The sequence below is a fragment of the Physeter macrocephalus genome, unplaced genomic scaffold (genome assembly GCF_002837175.3).
Source record: "Physeter macrocephalus isolate SW-GA unplaced genomic scaffold, ASM283717v5 random_9, whole genome shotgun sequence".
Classification (NCBI taxonomy): domain Eukaryota; kingdom Metazoa; phylum Chordata; class Mammalia; order Artiodactyla; family Physeteridae; genus Physeter; species Physeter macrocephalus.
Genome location: NW_021145295.1, coordinates 56085 through 70669, shown reverse-complemented (window position 1 = coordinate 70669; position 14585 = coordinate 56085). Strand labels below are relative to the sequence as shown.

General features: G+C 59.4%; 2 protein-coding genes across 2 annotated transcripts; both read right to left on the bottom strand.

Moving 5' to 3' along the window:
* Nucleotides 1-51: 51 nt before the first annotated feature.
* Nucleotides 52-4026, bottom strand: CIST1 (colon, intestine and stomach enriched 1). Its single transcript, XM_007116998.2, has 4 exons — nucleotides 3904-4026; nucleotides 1421-1821; nucleotides 217-366; nucleotides 52-99 (listed from the first exon to the last, which is right to left on the bottom strand). The coding sequence occupies exons 1-4, from the start codon at nucleotides 4001-4003 to the stop codon at nucleotides 52-54; spliced, it is 699 nt and encodes a 232-aa protein (XP_007117060.1). The 5' UTR covers nucleotides 4004-4026.
* A 953-nt stretch (nucleotides 4027-4979) lies between these two features.
* Nucleotides 4980-14350, bottom strand: IQCN (IQ motif containing N). Its single transcript, XM_024134346.1, has 2 exons — nucleotides 11051-14350; nucleotides 4980-5897 (listed from the first exon to the last, which is right to left on the bottom strand). Exons 1-2 carry the CDS (start codon nucleotides 14348-14350, stop codon nucleotides 4980-4982), a joined length of 4218 nt encoding a protein of 1405 aa, XP_023990114.1.
* Between the last annotated feature and the right edge of the window lie 235 nt (nucleotides 14351-14585).

Here is a 14585-nt window from a genome sequence, read left to right as displayed (position 1 = left end):
TCTCCAGACACCCCAGCCCCATCCAAGCCCCCCATCCCAGCCTCTTGAGGATTACTTCAGTGTGTGATAGGCAGAGGATGACCTTTGGCTCACGAGCTCCTGAGGGAGGAACACATACAAGAGGTTATTCAGGCACCAGTGGGCTTTGCAGCAGGGCCCTGCCCTGCTTGGGAGGGCAATCCCCCCAGCCTAGCCTCCCCCCAACCCCATGGATACCTCATCCAACTCAGACACGCCTCTGTGGCAGCACCTCACGGCCATTATCACACATCCGATGAGCAAAACAGACACCAGCAGACACACGGCCACCACCACACCTGGGTTCCTGTGCAACTCGGGGGCCCCAGTATCACCTGGAGGGGAGCTCTGAGTCAGCCCTAGACCCCATCCCTTCTAAGGCGGAGACACCCACCAGGGCCCAGTGCCTTTAAGTCCCCTCTCAGGAAGTTGTGCTTAATTCCCTCTCCAGTCTCTGCTGTAACCATTTTTTCAAGCACATTTTTATCCTTTTACTTTTGTTTTTCTTTTCTTTTTTCTTTTTCTTTTGAATATATTTGTCTACAAGCAATCAATTTTGTTCACTGTGTTTCCACAGCCATTGTTGGCCACTTCTGGGAGTTCTTGCAAAGTGAAAAAAATAATCCAACCTAGAACTCTGTTCCCAAATGCAGCGACTTTCTGAGGATACATGCAAAATTTGACACTTCGTGAAGATGGTCTATATCCTGTGACTTTAAGCAAAATGTTATTACGCTTCGTGTTTGCACTCTTCTTTTCATGCTTTGGAGACAATGTATTATTTTGAATGACAGATTTTTCTAGAGCCTCTGAAAATGCTTGGCCTCTATTGGACCCCTGGGGCCCTGTATGATCACACCCTGCAACTTCCCCACCCTCACTGCCCCCCACCAGTACCCCCACTCGCCCCATTCCAGCCATCTCACTCTTCCTCAGATGCACCAGGCGCAGTCCTACCTCAGGGCCTTTGCACTTGCTGTGCTCACTGCCTGGGCTGTTCTCCCCCTAGCTACCTGTGTGGCTCCCTCGTTCGCCTCCTTCAAACCAAGACCTTGGCTGAATAGTCTTTAAAAATTTCAAAACCTTTGCACTCACATTCCAACCCCTTATCCTGCTCTACTTTGTTCTTTTATAAACAAATACGAAGTTTACTTATAACCTGTCTCCCAACATAACTGTGTCTCACAGGGCCCAACACAGGATAGGTGCTTAATAAAACGTGCTTGGAATGAAGAAGGTCTGAAGAGGTTTAGGTGATGCTGGGGTGGGAGAAGAGGTCCTTCCCAGCATATTCTTAGGACTGTGTCTCCCCCTGGTGGCCAACCTCAGAACTGCACCCTGGTATCCGCAACCATCCCCCATCTGCCCAAATGTCTCAATACTCACCAAGGTCAGAGGCCACGGATGTCCCGTCAGTGGTGGCCGAGGACACGGAGGAAGGCACCGTGCTGGGATTGGGGTGAGTGGGGCTCCGATGCAGGGTGGTCAAGGAGATGGAACTCAGGGGGCTAGAGTGGGAGGTGAGGGTGTGCTCTGAACTGGGAGAACCAGAGCTGGAGTGAGTGATTGTCTCTGCTTTTGAGGAGGTGGGCTGCATGGTGGAGGGTCCCCCTGAATTTGAGGGGGTTATGGAACCTGCCTCTGAACTAGGGGTGCTAGGGTCGGGGGTGGAGCCTGTCTCTGGGCTCTCTTGGCTGTCGTAGTTTTCCACTGAAGAAGGGGAGGGGTGGCTGGAGGGAGAAGTCAGAGATTCGTAAGTCAAGGTCGCCACCTCTGAGGTTGTAACACCTGAAAAGGAAACACCTTTGGGGTGCAGGGAGAAGATGATTAGGAACAAGGGCTTGAGATCCTGGCCCAGACTCCCCTCTGGATGCCTCTTTCCCTATTATGTCAGATAGACGACACCCACCACTTAGGGAGACTTGGAGGATTTAGTGCACCACGTGAGTGCTCAGTGGGAAACTGAGATGCCCTTGTCTGAATTGCCTTATCTGAACTCCCACAGCCAGGGTTCCAGTTCAGGGTGGACCCTCCCTGCCCCCTACTCTTGCTTCAGGGGTCTAGAAATCTCTGGATATAGGGAATGGCTGCAACCCAAGCAGCATGCTGAGCAACTCTTTTAAACCTTCTGGGACTCAGATTCCTTGTCTGTAAAACGCACATCACAGGAAGTCAGAGTTTCTGAGAGCTCACGCAGGTCTGGTACAAGGTGATGTTTGACGGCAGAGATCCGCCGCTGAGCTCCCAAGGAGGATCAGCCCTAATCTGCTTCCCCAGGTACCTGGAAGGTCCCCATGGCTAAACTCAGAGTTTTATTGGGGGCACAGAGGCCTGGGCTCTAAGACTCTGGAACCCCCACTACCTTGCTCCAGCTTCTTCCTAGCTTCTACCCCATCCTAGACACGGAGCCCAGGGGCCAGGCTGAGGGTGGGTAAAGATTTCATGGGCTGCCCCCCACAATCGCTTCCTTCCCAGTTCCAGGCTGCTGGGCACTTTAACTGCTTGCAAGTTCATTCATCAACCACTCCCTGCCCCACCCCATCCACTCTGCCCTGGATCAATCTTTGTGCTTCCTCCCCTGCCTCACCCCAACCAGCAGAAATGCGGAAATAATATCTGGCACTGGCCCCAGGAGGGGGCAGGGTCCACATGCCGACCCTGTTTCTCTGTCCAGTTTCCCAGGCCCCGCGGGGATGACAGATGAGTCTAGAAGAGGCATGGAGTGCTGGCCTGACTTCATCCCCATTTTACTGGTGGGGAACTGAGGCTCAGAATGGTAGCGAGTCTGGCCCCAGGGGAGTGGAAAGTGGGAAGAAGGCCCCTCAAAGACCTCCAAGGAGTCAAGGACTAAGAGTTCAGCCTCCCCAAAATGCATCCCACCACTGTTTGAGGAGGAATACAGATGACAAGAGGTTTCTGCTGAAATGAAGATGACTCAGGGGCCACAGTGGACCCCAAGCCAAGCTAGACCTCTGAGGAGTTGAACTTCTAAAGCAAACTGAGGAAAACTAGTGGGCCTGCAAGGAGGAGGTTGTTGAGGATATAAACTCTACTGAGTGCCTGGCACAGAGCAGGCACTCACGAGCTGCTGGAGGATTGACCAGAAGGTAAAATGGGGCTGTTTCTATGCACCGTGCCAGGAGTTTGCTTTGCCCAGAGACTCCTAGACCAGGAGACTGGCATGAGCCAAGCCAACTGGTTCTAATCTGGGTCTGGCACAGGCTGGGAGACTCGGCTTGCCTGAGCCTCAGTTTCCAGAGCTATGAAATGGGGATAAATGTGGTGCCTTCTGAGTGAAGCCCTTGTCTGCTATAAGAGTCTCACGTGTGGTGGCCTCCATTCTGATATTCCAGGTTTGGGGCTGGGACATGGGTCAGAGAGAGAGATGACAATGACTTCTCCACCGTGGGAACTGTCTTATAGGGGAGCAGGAAGAAATTAAGTCAGGTGCCAAGAACTTCTCCTGGGAGCCATAGAAGCTCAGTGACCAGGAAGTGAGCACTTCTCCCGCCCGCACCCCCATGGTCCTGGGGACCTCACACTTCTCCCTTTGGGGTCTGGCTAAGAAAAACTGAGATTTGAAACGGAACCTCAAACTGGGTATGAGGCATTCACCAGCCTCTCGCTGGTTCAGGTTATGCTGGGGTGGCGGAACTGGCAGCCTCAGGGCTGGGGCAGGGCAGGGGTGGAAGGGTGGTGGTTCTCCCACAGTTCTCATGACCTTCCCCACCTTGCTTCTGGGAGAAGGAGCAGCCCTTTTGGGGGGAGGGATGGAGTGGCAGAGCAGCGTGGCCTAAGGGAGGAGTCCAGATGCCAGGTGTGTGGCTAGGCCATATGCCCCCTCCAGCTTCCTGGAAGCTGGATCTCCTTCTTAGCTGTACTTACCTGTAGGGGTGACACTGGTAGTTCCGGAACTCCCATCAGGTTTCAGCAGCAGCACCAGAGTCAGCAACAGAAGAGGCTGCGGCAGCTGGGAGCCCGCCATTCCTGCGTGGGGAGGGGGGACTGCGGGCTCCGCACAGGTGTGCGGCCAGGTGCCTGCTCTTTACACCTGTGCGCCCCCTGCTGGCGGAGGGCGGAGCTGCTCAGGGGCGAGGCGGAGGCAGGGCTTCCGGACGCAGGGCCTCTGGGAGGCGCTACGGTTCACCAGGGGCGACATTCTTGACCCGCTCTCCACTTGGACCCCTCCACCTCTCCTAACAAACCCTCCTGATTCATGACCCTGAAGCCTTTACACTCTGCCTATCCCCTCAGGACACCCTCTGCCCCTTCTAGTTCCCCCTGGAGCCCCCATCACTCTGTGCCCCATCTACGGCTGCCCCAAACCCACGCTGTCACCCCCCTCTACCCCTCCTCTTGGCCAGGCTGCCCCCTCTGGGCTCCGAGCCCCCTCTCTCCTTCTCTGCCCTGTCCCTGATCCCACCGGCTGGGGATGTCTGTGTACGGCTCTATCTCACCCAGATCGGGGCCCCTTGGGGGTGGGCCCAGCATCCCCCCAAATCTGGATGTGGCTGGAACCCTCTAGTATTTCCTGAATGAGGCACCCATGCATGCACCTGTAGGATTTTCCAGGGCCAAGGGACTCACTGTGGCCATGCTAGGCCGGGTCCCCAGACACTGGCTTCTGGAGTACTTCCATCTGGAACCGACTGGATGCTGCCCTGCTAGCCGTGGATGACTATGATGGTACATATGAGGCCACGCTGGCAGCCCTGACCTCCGGGAAAGGTTTGGGGTCCCCATTCCAGCCACAGACCCTAGGTGCCAACTGCAGGGTTGGAAGTTTTGGGCCCCTCCTGTCCAGGATATTCCAGATCCCTCTCATCTTCCCTCGCACCATGCCCGAGACACCCCCCTAAGCACAGGTAGACCAAGATCCAGACTGTGGAGGGCTTTATTCATTAGACCCAGAGAGCCACATGGCTCCTCCCCTGGTGTTCCCCCACTGGTAAGCCAAGGTCCTAGACACCTGGCCACTGCATGTGCCGTGAGTTGTCCCACGCTGCTGGTCCCAAGAGCGCATCCGTGGTGAGAGAGGCCCGGGTGCAACGGCCGCGCCAGGTGGCTTGAAGCGTCTTGGCTGCTAAGTGCTGCTGCTTCAGCCGGCAGCGTACAGTGAAGCCCCTCCAGGCTGACTGGATGGCCGTGGCTGCCTTGTTCTGGTGATGGGGTTGCCGGAGGCTCCGGGGGTTTGACTGGGTGATGCAGCCCCGTGGCACGCCGGCCTGACCTGCAGCACCCTGGCCCGTGCCATGCACCACCCGGGTGGGCAGGGTATGGCCGCAAATGTGGCACGTGCGGGAGCTGGAACCCACAAGCATCACCACGCTGGGTGGGCTCCCCAGCCCGGAGCTCAGTGACTGGCAGAGACTACAGTCGTGTGGCTGGCAGGACTGGAAGCAGCGGTGGTCAGACGCTGTCCTGGCCCCGCTGCCCCTCTCAGCCCACATGCCTGGGAGCAGCATTTGCTGGGTGCAGCTCCGGCCGATGCAGAAGCCTCGCCACGCAGCCTGGATGATTGTGGTGGCTCTGCAGAGCCGGGCCAGGTCCCGCCGTACACGGTAGCCACGCCAGGCAGCCTGGATGGTGATGGCCCACTGACGCCACACCTTGATGGTATGGCGCACCAGGAAGCCACGTGAACACGCCTGGATGATGACCACCGCGTGGATGATTATCTCCTCCACAGCCTGCACCGACGCCACCAGCTCCCCCGGCTGTCTGGGATCCACCGCTGCCATGACGTCCCACGGCACAGCGCTCCTGGCTGGCTCCCACGCGCCGCCAGGGACCGCAGTGCTGTTCCTGGGCCCGACCGCTACACTGGGGACGGCAGAGTTCCACGCTTGGCTGCCGGACACGCCAGCGTCCTCAGGACCCTGGAGTACAGCGGGAGTCAGGGATGCCCCGTGATTGTCTGCAGGAACCACGGAGCTAAGGGAATTCCGAGACACCAGCGGCGACTCCTGGTTAAAAAGGGGCCGCCGGGAACCACTCGGTGAAGACTCACAGCCCAGAGACACACCCTCCGAACCCCCGGACTCAGCCTAGGGATGACCATCCGTTGTGCCACCTCACCAGTGTGGATTCTTGGCGTTACGGCCAGCGATGCACCTGTGGACTGTTTAGGAACTTCCTGTGAGCACCTGGGGGCATCCTCCTGCTCCTGACGGGCGGGCACAGTCCCAGCCACAGAATTGTCTGGCATTTGTGGGAAAGGGACATCGTGCGTGGCCCTGAAGGATTTTCTAGGGCCAAGGGACTCATGGCCGTCCTGAATCAGACCCCCAGACACTGGCTTCTGGAGCGCGCTGGGGATGGCTTCCTTCTGGAGCCCTCTGGATGCCACCCCTCTAACCAGGGGTGGGTGAAGTGGCACATGTGAGGCCACGCTGGCGGCCCCTGACTTCCGGGAAGTGCTTGGGGTCCTCATCCCAGCCACAGACCCTGGGTGTGAACCGGTTGCCATAGTACTGCCGTGGGCCAGCTTGGGTGACCCTGAGATGACAGTAGAAGCCATCGTCCCATGGGAATGGCTCCGGGACATGTGAGCCACCGAGGGGCTCTGGGGCATAATGTGAGCCTCCAAAGCCTTTTGATAAGCCGAGGGGCTCTGGGGCACAACATAAACCACGGAGGGGCTCCGGGGTTCAGTGTGAGACACTGATGTCTGTTGATGAACCAAGGTGCCCTTGACAGACCCTGTCTGCACACCGGGGACCCCACTAGCGGCCACAGGGTGGGAACTGGGGGCCCCCCGATTGCTGGCTGACCTCTGATGCACAGTTGGGGTGCCACCCCTGGCCATGGAGTGCTTGGCAAAACTCGGGGACTGGGGAGGGACAGAGGCCATGCCACCGGTCATAGACATAGCTTGGCTGGGAGCCACCTCCTCCAAGAGCAGCATTTGGTATTTGGGAAGAGTCTCATCCTCTGCAGGGAATTCTTGACTATGATCGATGTCAGTTGCCAAGGGACTGTGGGACATCCACGGGGTTGCCTCAAGGACCTCGGACTCCCATTTGGATATGGACCCCTGGGGCAAAGCCTTGTCCAGGTCCTCTGGCTTCATCACAGTCTGGTGGCCTGTGGTCTCAAACGGCATCATCCCAAGAGCTTGGCTCAACTGTGAGGCTCTTTGCAGAACCGTAGGCACTTGGTACACTCCCTTGGCCGTGCCATTAGCTTCCTGGAGATGAGCTTGAGCCAGGCCAGGGGTACGGGATGCCTGGAAGGAGGCTGAGTCCCCCAGGCATAGATGCTGGGTCCACACTAGAGGCCACAGGACAAGGAGGGATACTTGAGCCCACCCCACTTGCCGCTGAACCTAGGAGCAGGCTTGGAGAAGTTAGACTAGCTGAGGGTCTTACAGAGAGACCTTGCCTCTTCCCACCAGCACCGGATGCTGCAGTCAGACTGGGGGACACTGCAGTCGTGACAGAACTCAGAGGCAGGGTTCTGGCCATGCCACTGGCCCCAGAACCTGGAGGAAGGCCCTGACCCATGCCACTGATCACGGACCCTGGGGGAAGCGTCTGAACCACACGACTGACCATATCACCTTGGGGAAGGCTGGAGGCCACACAACTCATCATGGACCCTTGAGGAAGGCTCTGGCTCACACCCCTGATCACAGACCCTGGGAGAAGACTAGGGGTGATGGCACTGGCCATAGTACCTGGGGCCAGAGTTGTGGTCATCCTGCTGGCTACAGAACCTGGCACCACACCACTGGCCATGCCCATCCCAGGCTCCTGGCTGACAGCATCTGCTTGTTGGTAACTGGATTTGGAGATTGTAAACACAGAAGGACACTGTCGGTCCAAAGATATTGGGAGATCGACATTGACCTGAGATATGCCGGGGCCCACATTGGTGAGGGAAAACTTGGATGAACTCACATCCAATCCACCGGGCACTGAAGCCGGAGAGAAGCCAGGTCCCGCCTCTGAGGCTGGTTCATGAATCAAGGGGGCACCAGCCACAGAGGCCCAGGATGTAATGGGGGCCATGCCCCTGGTCACCTGAGATTGGCCTGGGCCCATACCAGTCACCACACTTCTCCACCCCATACTCCCTGACATGCCAGGGGACATAGGTACCCGAGACATACTTAGGAACATGCCAGCAGCCAAAGTCCCCTGAGGCCATCTGGAAGCATGCCAGCAGCATGGTGTCCTGGGACATGCTTGTAGCCACGCCCCTGAACAGAATCCCCTGAGATATACTGGTTCCCTGGCCCAGACAAGAGTCCTCTCCACTGGCCGCAGAGGCCTGGTAGAGACTTGGAGCTGAAACAGTGACAGCAGATTGTCCAGTCATGCTCGGGTGCCTCCCACTGATACTGGATGGCTGATGAAACCCAAGGGCCACCTTGCTGAACTCAGGGCCCTGGGGATTTGGGGTCACCCCACAAACCATCAGAGGATCTTGACATGGGTCCACCCTAGTAGACACAGTTGGCTGGCTCAGACCCCAGCCCATGCTGTTAGCCACTGATGGATATGGCGCACATGAGGTGACTTCAGTGGCAGAAGATGAATGACGCTGACTGGGAGCCACTGCATTCACCCTTGATGACAGTAGATTTGAACCCACCCTACGGGCCCAACTTGGCTGACAGAGTGCACAACCCATACCACTGATCACAGGTGGCTGGGCCAGGCTGGGCGTCCCCCTACTGGCCGCAGATGGCTGGGCTAGGCTGGAGAACACCGCACCAGCCGTAGATGGCTGGCCTAGGCTGGAGGCCACCCCAATGGTCATAGATGGTTGGCCTAGGCTAGGGGCCACCCCAATGGTCATGGATGGTTGGCCTAAGCTAAGGGCCACCCCACTGTTCACAGGTGGCTGGGCAAGGTTGGGGGCCACCCCAATGGTCATAGATTGTTGGCCTAGGCTAGGGGCCACCCCAATGGTCACAGGTGACTGGGCTAGACTGGGGGCCACCCCGCCAACCCTACATGTCTGGCCTAGGCTGGGGGTCATTCCATCAGTCACAGGTGGCTGGCCTAAGCTAGGGGCCATCCCACTGTTCACAGGTGGCTGGGCAAGGCTGGGGGCCACCCCAGTGGTCATAGATGGCTGGGCTAGGCCCAGGGCCACCCCACCGGTCACAGGTGGTTGGGCTAAGCTGGGGGCCACCACACTGGCCATGGATGGCTGGGCTAGGCTGAGGGCCACCCTACAGGCCATCAATGGCTGTGCAAAGCTGGGACCACCCCATCAGTCACCAATGGCTGAGCTAGGCTAGGGGCCACCCTATTGGTCCTGGATATCTGGCTTAGGCTGGGGGGTCATCTTACTGGCCACAGATGGCTCAGATAGGCTGGCGATCACTCTACTGGCCATAGAGAGCTGGTCCGGGTTTGGGGCGACCTTACTGGCTACTGTAGGCTGGGATAGGCATGGGGTCAACCTACCGGCCACAGATGGCCACCGATAGACCGTAGGGACCACGTTACTCAAAGACAGACTTCTGGTCAACCCAGTCCTATAGGGTTTCTGGGACAAGCTCTCCTTCAGATTCATGGAGCTTTGGCCTGAGGACATATCTCCTCATCACCTGAGCCCCAGTGGACACTCAAGGTCATGCGACTGGCCACTGAACTGTGATGCAGAATGGAGATCAGCTCTGAGGCCGCAGAAGACTGGTCGTGGAGGTTGGGGGTCATGTGCCTATGGCCTGCTCTCTCAGTCTCTTCCATATTCCCAGGTCCCTGGGACCTCTCCACAGGCGCCCCAGAGAGGACAGGATCTAGATGAAGGTCCCTGTCCAGGCTGGCTTCCCAGGACTCCTCCTCCACCAGGTCAACAGCGGTCATGCTGGTCATAGACTTGGTGGAAAGGCTGAGTGAACTGCAGCTGCGCAGTGAGCTCTGGGAATCGCTCATATTGGGGCCGTAGACTGTGGAGCCCTGGGAGAAGCTTCTGGCCAGGTCACTGTCTGGACCCTGTGGCAAAGTGGACACCAGTTCATTAAGTATATGGCTAGTCATCAGCTCCTGTGGGCAGTGAACACTGGAAATGGTACCCCGTGTTTGATTTTTCTCCTGCCCAGGGGTGGCTGTACGGGGAAGGGTGGGTGCCGGCCTATTGCCTGGGGAGGCTCGGAACAGACTGGGATCAACCTGAGTCTTGAGTACCCAGCAATGAGCAGGAGCCACGGAGCCGGGCCGGGGATCGGGGGTTATGACACAGGCCTTGGGGGCCTGTGGTTGTGCTTTGTTCACCGTGGAGGCATGTGGTGGACTTGGGGTCACCTTGTTGGTCATCTCCCTCGTGCCCATGGAGGCTCGTTTATGATTTGGGGACCGAGGTCCCTGCATGGTCTCCTCAGGGGACCATAGACGGCTGTTGCGGACCTCTGGCCACTGAGGGTCCACACACACCAGGAGGTACCCTGCTGACCCCGGAGGGTTGACACCCGCCAGCCGACCCCCCATCGGCGGCGGCACACTGGTGGGAGTGGGTGCCCCTCCCACGACCTGTAAGGCCAGGAAGCTTGCCCGGTGCCACCACCCTGCCCTCCCCCGACGACGCCCATGGACGTGGGGCCACCCTGCTGACCTCGTGTGGATTGTGGGCGCTTGGGGTAGTGCTGCCACTGGCCAGCTCATGCTTGGGCCCACGCCATTGGCAGTGAGCGGCTGCCACAGGCTGGGGGGGCGGCTGCTGGGGGGGCGAGTTGGGCAAATTGGGGTCCACATCACTCACCATGGGACTGAGATCTGATGCCAGTTCACTAGCCCTTGGGTGTAGGCACACATTTGCCTCACGGACCTTGGGGGTCAGGTACAGATTTAGGGTGTCTTTAGGTGTCTCCTGTGACATAGTGGGGTCCAGGGCAGCAATCGGGATACTGATGAATGGTCAAGGGGTCAAGGAGTCCAGCAGTCAAGGAGGTGCCCACAGAGACCACCGATGAGCAGGGGGACCCCCCGAGCGTGGCCCCATCCCCCACCTCTTCCGAGAGCCTGGAGGGCCAGCCTGTGATGAAACCCTCCCAGGCCCCACCCCAGGGAACCCTGACCTTGCTGGGCTGTAGTCTCAGGGGGCCCAGAGTGGGCCCCCATGCAGCCGACGGGCTCCCCCTGCAGTCCACCTCCACTGGGGTCGGCGTCGCAGTCACCCCGCTTCCCGCCGTTTTCGCGGCAGCCTTGGGGAGGACGACTCCAGACCTCAGGGCCGCCTGAGAAAAGGACTGGCTGAGGACTGCGCCCAGCTCACCCTGACACAGGGCCTGGTTCAAGGTGGCCCGCTCCTCCTCCGTCAGGGCCTTGCTGAGCACGTCCGCCAGTCTGCCCTGAATGGCCTTAGTGAGCTCTGCCTGCAGCTCGCCCCGGGACAGGGCGCAGGACAGGCTGGTGGCCAGCTTGCCCCAGGACAGCGCCTTCACCAGCGCCGTGCCCAGGATGCCCTGGGGCAGGGCCTTGGCCATCGTGGCTCCCGAGACCTCTTTGGACAGGGCCTGGATCAGGGCCGCCCTCACTTCCCCCTGGGAGAGGGCTTTTGCCAGCAGGGCGCGGAGGTTCTCCTGGGAGCCCAGCAGGGCAGCCAGCTCAGCACACAGGGAAGCGAGCTGGGAGGCTGCCAGCTCCTCCTGGCAGGGCGGGGCTGGGCTGGTTGTTGACGGCTGGGCCCAGGCGGCCCCACTGTCCCCCCAGGATTCGACATGGCACGTGGTGTGTCCAGCAGAGGCCAGCAGAGGCACCAGCGTGTTCTGGCTCTCAGAGGGCCCCTGGCGTGGGCCCTGGGTGGCCTTGCCCTGCACGTAGCTGTGGGACAGGAGCTGGGTCAGTCTGTCCTCTGGCTTGCCTCGGGGCAGAGCGCCGACGTGCTGGCAGGGCTGGGTGGAGGCCTTGAACTCGACTAGGAGTGGTTGGGACTGGGTCTTGCTGCTAAGCTCAGCGGCCTGGCGGGCTGCATGGAGGCTCTTGGCTGTTTCTGTGGCCAGATGTGCCTGGGACTGCACCTTGGACGGACACATGCCCAGATGTGACTGGGCTAGGGCTGTGGTCAGCTCAGGGGGTGGATGTCCTTGGGACGGGCCCTTGGTCAGCTTGGTAGAAACGTGTGCCTGGGACAGGGGCTTGGTCAGCTTGGCCAACAGACGTGCCTGGAGCGAGCCTGTGGTTGAACCCGGGGCCGGTTTTCCCTGAGGCAGACATGTACCCAGATGTGCCACAGCTGTTTCTATAGGCTCACATACCTGGGACAGGGCCTTCACGACATCCGTCCTCGGGTGTGTCTGCTTGTTCCTGCCCTCAGCCACTTTTGACCAGGATGAAACCACGGGCACTTCCACGGCCACGCTGATGTTAGATGCTGTTTCCATTTTCACCCGTTTCTGGGAGAAGGCCTTGATTTTCTCACCTTCCGAAGGAGGCCTGGCTGGAGCCTTGGGATCCCCAGCCCCCAGAAGTGATGGGGGGAAGCATTTCACTTTTCCCGCAGTCAAGTATGAGTGAGACGAGACCTCGGTCACCCCCGCTGCCTGCCTCGCGTTCACCACAGCCTTGGCCTTCGGTCCACTTAGACACGTGTGGGATGAGGTGTCGGGAATTCCGGCTGCCGCCGCTGCTGAAGATGCAGGTTTGAGATTTCCAGCTGCTGGAGGGGGCAGGCACAGGGTCCTGAGGATGGTGGCCACCGAGCGTACCTGAGCTGGGGTCTTGGTTACCATGGCCGCCGGGCGTGTCTGGGCAGGAGGAGCTTTGGTCACCGAGACGCCCTGGAGTGTCTGATGAGATGGGGTCTTGGCCATCGCGGCCGCCTGACACGTCTGCAGTGGGGTCTTGGTCATCGTGGCTGCCGGGCGCACCTGGGCTGGGGTCTTGGCCGTCACGGGCACTGCACACGTCTGGGGCGGGGCCTTGGTCATTGTGGCTGCAGGGCGTGTCTGCGTTGGAGACTTGATCATCGAGGGCAGCAGGCGTAACTGGGGTGGGATCTTGGCCATCGTGGCTGCCGGTCGTGTCCGGGGTGAAGTGTTGGTCATCGAGGCTGATGGTCTCATCCGAGCTGAGGTCTTGGTCACTGGGGTCGCTGGGCAGGGCCGGGGCGGGGTCTTGCTCATCATGGCCGCCAGGCATGACTGGAGTGGGGTCTTGGTCACTGGGGCTTGTGGGCACGTCTGGGGCGGGGTCTTGGTCACTGGGGATGCAGGGTGCAACTGGGGTGGGGTCTTGGTTATTGTCACTGTGGTCGCTGGGCACGGCTGGAGTGGGGTCTTGGTCATTGTGGCTGCCTGGCGTGTCTGGGCTGGGCTCCTGGTCATCGGGGCTGCTGGGTACATCTGGGGTGGGGTCTTGGTTATCACAGGTGCTGGGCCTGTCCGTGGTGGCCCTTCCATGCGGGCCTGGGTCTGGATCTTGAGTTGTCTTTGAACTGCCTGGGCACACCTTCCGGATGGTGGTGGCCCTGGGGCTCCTGCCTCGTTGGCTCTGGCAGTTACTCTCTTGGTCTTCATCGTGTCCCCCTCTACGTGGACAAGGCAGGCATTTCTGATGGTTCTTGTCAGCCGGCACGGGCGGCACTTCACCTCTAGATTCACAGGACACAGAAGTCTGATGGCAACGGTCTGGCGTGGAAGGAAGGCGACGCTGGGGCCTCCGACAGAGCACGTACCCGGCTGTGACATGCCCTGGGACTGCAGCAGGGCCAGCTGGTGGATATAAGCGGCCAGGCTGTTGGAGGAAGGAAACTGGGTCTCCTTGCTCACCATGGTGGGCTGGGCCAGAAGGGACTTGCCCTCTTCCGGATGCTGGAACCGCACCTGCTGGGGCGGGTGGTAAGGGATGTCCCCCTCCTCCACCTTCGCTTTTTTCTCCACCGTCTTGCCAGACTGGAGGAGGCACCTGGTGTTGAAGCGTCTCCAGGCCTCCTGGATGGCCTTGGCCGCCATCATCTGAGAGACTAGCTTCTGCCGGAGCCGGTAGCCCCTCCAGGAGGCTTGGATGAGGGTGGCTGCATGGGACAGCATCATGTCCATTTCGTCCACCAGGACATTCTTGAAGACCTGGCTCTCCACCACAGCCCAGAGGCATGGGATATGACAAGCCACCATCTTGTCCTTGTCCGGCTGTTGCAGAAGGGTCTCCTTGGACGCACGTGGCTCATGCCGGGGCTGTGGACGCAGTGTCCCTGCTTTGTCTTGGAGATTGCGGACGGGCTGATAGGAGCTCTGTCCACTGAGTGACACCTGTAGCTGCGGACGCGGTGTCCCCACTTTGTCTTGGAGGTTGGGGACGGGCTGATAGGAGTTCTGCCCACTGGGTGACACCTGTAGCTGTGTTGCTTGCTGCATTGTCTTGGTTCCTAGGCGGCTCATCTCTGCCTGTGGGGGGTTATAGGGAAGTGGTCAGGGAGCGGCGTAATGTACACATGAGGCCTCCTGGCTGGGGCGGGTACTCACCCCAGAACCTACATCTTCTTGCTCCTGGCGCCTTGTACTCTTCCTCCTCTCCTTTGCAGGCCCTCTCACCCAGCCACATGCCCAGGTGGCCTTTGGTACCCGTGTCTCCCTCATCATCCTGTGGCTACTTCAACATCAGCACACAGGGCAC

Excerpts from the sequence above, each read along its gene's own strand:
- CIST1 (XM_007116998.2), bottom strand. The coding sequence starts at position 4,003 with ATGGCGGGCTCCCAGCTGCCGCAGCCTCTTCTGTTGCTGACTCTGGTG. Across the intron at positions 367-1,420 it reads CCACCACTGACGGGACATCC|AGCTCCCCTCCAGGTGATAC; the intron begins GTGGCCTCTGAC and ends GGGCTGACTCAG. Across the intron at positions 100-216 it reads GCGTGTCTGAGTTGGATGAG|GAGCTCGTGAGCCAAAGGTC; the intron begins GTATCCATGGGG and ends TTCCTCCCTCAG.
- IQCN (XM_024134346.1), bottom strand. The coding sequence starts at position 14,350 with ATGAGCCGCCTAGGAACCAAGACAATGCAGCAAGCAACACAGCTACAG. Across the intron at positions 5,898-11,050 it reads TGAGACTACAGCCCAGCAAG|GGTCCTGAGGACGCTGGCGT; the intron begins GTCAGGGTTCCC and ends GCTGTACTCCAG.